Below are 4,582 nucleotides of genomic sequence, written 5' to 3'. Positions count from 1 at the left end.
GTATAATCACTTAGCCTCTCTTTAAATAACAGTATAATATTAGAACCCAACCCAATTTCAGAAGTCTACTAATTAGGTAAACAGCTAACTCCCATGCCCTCAAAACTCTCTTTTACTTTCCCTCCTTTCTCTGCAAAGGAGGAGGGGGAGAGAGAGGGAGAGAGGGAGGGAGGGGGAGAGAGAGAGAGAGAGAAGAAAGCACGAATACTTTCTCACTGCAATTCCCTTGTCATTAGGTTTATCGGACTCCTTTCTTTTAAATATTATACAATTTTGACTAAAAACCATATAAACTTGACCTTCAATGGAGCCAAATTTGTTCGCATATTCACGTTATATCCCAAGAGAAGTTTTCGATAGATTCGTGTAACTTGTTAACCTTTGATTAGTTCAGCTTGCTTAAGGACTGTGATTTTCGTGTAGCAATCGTGAGTACGGAGATCCCGAGGAGAAGATTCCTTTGGGTTTAAAGGACACCGGAGCAACCGTTTCCTTCGCCCTCGCTCTCTGGCATAATTAAGGTTATTTTCGTCATTTATCATTATTATTATTTTTTAATAATTTATAATTTAATGAACGGTATTTTTGAGAAATTCATTTTTGGCTATTAAAGGCTGGACACCTAACTTTAGCAAGGTGGGAGACAAATGACTTCCCGAAATTAAAACTAGCAAAAGAACAAAATTTTCATTTTCCCCTTTTTCCTTCTTCTTTTGATTTATATTTCAAGTCCACGTATCTCAAATCTTTCCCTAAAAAGCAAAAACAAATCCCTCTTCAAAGAGCTTTTGGGACAATGGCGTGTCCCTCCGTCGCCATCTCCTCCTCCTCGCGCGCGGCGGCGGCGGCAAAGGAGATCGTCGACATTCGACGATCGGAGTCGCGCAGGATTCCGCTGCGATTTCGTAGCAAGATCCAGGCGTCGAGATGGAGCCTCAGCCCTGGGTTGTGCTCCGCTCTATCGTCCCCAGAGCTCTAACGGGCAGCAGAAGTTCGAACGGCACCGGCATTTTCCCCTTCAATTTCTCCGTGCCGAGGTTTTTCGACTCCAACGAGAGTGTGATCGATCAAGATCAGGATGAGGAGAAGCTCGTGGATGGGATCGAGACGGAGAATAGAGTGAATTGGGTCGAGAGGATTTTAGAGCTGAGAACGAGATGGAGATCTCGACAACAGAAAGAGGAGGAAGAGGAAGGAGAAGATAATTATTATTGCGGAGTCGGGTATGAATCGGATGAGGAGCAGCACATGGATAAAGAGGACAATGAGGAGTGGGACCCAGTTAAGTTCCGGCGGTTCTTGACGAAGGTGCCGTGGTCGGAGACGAAGCTCTTCTCTAAGCTCGCTTTTCTCTGCAACATGGCTTACGTGATTCCTCAGATCAAGGTTTGTGCGCTGAATTTCGATTTTACCCCTGCTGTTTAGTTTTTTTTTATTTTAAAGTTGTTGGTAAATTTGAATTGAAAATTGGCTAAATGGTACTTAAATACCATATTGTTTTGTCACCTTTGCACCTAAATACCCTAAGTTAAAAAAGTTGACACATTAGTACCTTTCGGTAGTTATCATGGAAATATTTCTAGGAAAATGTTCTGACAACTAACAGAATGTATTAAATTGCTACTTTCTTACAACTTTAGGATTAAAGTGTCACTTTCTTATAACTTTAGGGTATTTTTTGTAACTTAGGGGGGGTTAGTCACCTAGAACTTTTTAAGTAGAACTGGGATAATTGGTAAAGTGAGATAATTTTTTAACACTGGGATAATTTAGTGGAACAATGATGAGTAATTCTTAAAGTGGGATAATTTGGTAGGATAATTTGGTGGGATAATGATGGATAATATTATGAAGTTGCATAATTTGGTAGGATAATTTGGTAGGGGTAATGGTGGGTATAAATTACTATTGTTAATAATTGTATATTAAAAATAATATAATATTGATAAGCAAATTCTAGTGATAACTATAAAATATAATGCAATAAAGCATCACTATTCATCTCAAATAATAAAATAATTTACAAATAAATAAAAATCTAAATCCCTAGAGTGACTCGACTTCCATCATCCCACATGGCTTCTATCATCCCACATGGCATCTGCCATAGAATTTCTCCAAGTATCCCAATCAATTTACTGAGCCGATTTAATAATAATAGATATCACCATTAACCATTCAACATCTAATCATCAATGTGATCGCAAAGTTGCTTTCTAACCTATAAAAAAAACATAAATAGCCCGCATATCTTTAGCACTAACCCACCAACACTATATTCTTAACCTAAACCACTGTTGTGGAGAGAAAACTTTGATCAAACAAATAATAATAAAGTAATTTAACGTCAAAAAGCTATCAATAAAGTAATACATCTTGAAGATAATAATAAAAGATCTAATCATCACAAAAACAAAGTAAAGACAAAAAAATGAACGGATGATTGACTTCATGACAGAGAAATTTTCTAAGCGGAGAAACTAACCAATAGGGAGGGAGGTGACGTTTCACTTTTTTTTCCCAATTGTATTCTTTCCAATGTGTGGGATAATTTGAGAGAGGAGAACTTATGGTTATATATATAGGTAGTATAATTTGTGGGATAATTATGACCAATTATCCCAATTCTAATTCTAGTAGAATTCTACTTGACTAACGCACCAAAAAAAAATACAGTTCTAGTTCTACAAAAGTTCTACTTGACTAACACTATAAAAAAATATCTCATTTTCTAGTTCTATGTGACTAACACCTTAAAAATTTATCCCACAAATTATCTCAGTTCTAGTTTTAAGTTCTAGATGACTAACCCCCCCTTAGAATATTTAAGTATAAATATGGTGAAACAATAGGATACTTAAGTGCTAGTCTTTTACAACTTAAGAGTACTAAAACGTTATATTTTTACAATTTAGAATATCAAAGTGCTGTTTTTTTTAACTCAAAGTATTTAAGTGTAGATTTGGTGTAAAAATAGGGTATTTAAGTGCCATTTAGCCATTAAAATTTGAGTATTTGTTTCATACAAGAAGTGTTGAATCGTTAATTGGTCACCTAATCTTTTTGCCGTTGCCAAAGTTCAGTCGCATGAGAACGAGTATCATGCGTAACTCACCGCAGACCTGGTCAAAGCCTACAGAGAAAAAAGCTCACTGGTGGTCATAATTAAATAATAATTTCCGTTAGCAGAGAAAAACATTTATAATTGCTTTCATATGAATATAATACTCTATTATATGGTAATTTTGATTAATTGGTACAAGCTTGTACCTTAGATATCAATTAAAAATTCCATAAAAATAATTCATTTATTACCTGGCTATATTAGATCATATCCGAGTAGTATCTAAGAGCATCTCCAACAGCTTCTTCAAAATTTTCTTCAAAATGGGGAAGCAAAAGTCATATTCTCCAACTAATTTTTACACCAACTCCAACAGCTTCCCCATTTTGAAGAATCAATTTTTTCCTCCAAAAATTTGGAGAATGCTGCAGATTTGGGGAAGCTTCCCCATTTTTTCTCCTCCATCCCTATTTTGGGGAATGAGATGGGGAATCTGTTGGGCCAAAAACCTAACTAAATTCTCCAAAAGTGAGAAATGGGGAAGCTGTTCTAAAATTTGGAGAATTTTGAGCTTTTTTTTGGTCCAACAGATTCCCCATCTCATTCCCCAAAATGGGGATAGGAGAGAAAAAATAGAGAGCCTTCCCCAAATCTGCAGCATTCTGCAAATATTTGGGGAAGCACTTTTTCACGTTCTTCTAGACTCAACCCACAAAAAACAACTCCATCTCCTCATTATAATAATAAATAATTTGGTCAAAATGGGGATTCTTCAAAATAATAAATAATTTATTATTTATTAGTCAAAGATGTAGAATATTTTTATTATTGTAATAAATGCATGATTCTTCAAAATGGGGAAGCTGTTGGAGTTGGAGCAAAAATAATTTGGAGAATATGACATTTGATTCCCCATTTTGGAGAAATTTTTGGGGAAGCTGTTGGAGATGCTCTAACCTGGTCATAGATGGATGAATTGCTTTTTAAAAGGACATGTAAAGACTAATTAAGAAAGAAAGGAAAATTGAAGTACAAAATTGAGCTGGACATTTTTGTGATATAAACTAAAAATGGAGAAGTGGGTCGCATGTGACCAACAGATTATATTTACAAAAGATTCCAAATTTAACTGAACAAACATTAGACTTAATTAATTATGATGGCATTTCTGTGAATAACCTCTAATTTGATGTTAACCAAACAGACGGAGGACCTAAGAACGCACTTCGACCTAAATCTAGTAACCTCTTCCCTCGAGAAAAAATCAGAAGCCGCAGTCAAAGCCCAAATTGAATGCGACTCCACCCGTCCACACCCGGACCCAATCGGGTCGAGTCCTGAACCCGCGCCCAAACGCTCCATCAGCCCGCACGTGGCCTACGAGATCGCGGCCTCCGCCGCCTCCTACGTCCACTCACGTGCGAAGGGCTTGCTCTTGGGCGACGGGGGAGGGACCGGCGGCGAGAATGTGGAACTCACGGAGACACGTGGAGAGCGCGTGTACAAGTCGGAGGTGGC

General features: G+C 37.3%; 1 protein-coding gene across 1 annotated transcript in view; it reads left to right on the top strand.

Annotated features, from left to right (window-relative positions):
• LOC109842348 overlaps nucleotides 928–4,582 on the top strand; it is a 13,113-nt gene continuing 9,458 nt past the window's right edge. Inside the window, exons 1-2 of the mRNA XM_020411237.1 lie at nucleotides 928–1,386; nucleotides 4,269–4,582. The exon at nucleotides 4,269–4,582 is cut by the window's right edge and continues 82 nt beyond it. Of these exons, the coding sequence (XP_020266826.1) occupies nucleotides 928–1,386; nucleotides 4,269–4,582 (773 nt within the window). The remainder of the gene's footprint in view (nucleotides 1,387–4,268) is intronic.

Source organism: Asparagus officinalis, chromosome 5 (assembly GCF_001876935.1).
Source record: "Asparagus officinalis chromosome 5, Aspof.V1, whole genome shotgun sequence".
In the NCBI taxonomy this organism is placed as follows: domain Eukaryota; kingdom Viridiplantae; phylum Streptophyta; class Magnoliopsida; order Asparagales; family Asparagaceae; genus Asparagus; species Asparagus officinalis.
Note: the sequence above shows the minus strand (reverse complement) of the source record. Positions and strands in the feature narration are given on the sequence as shown.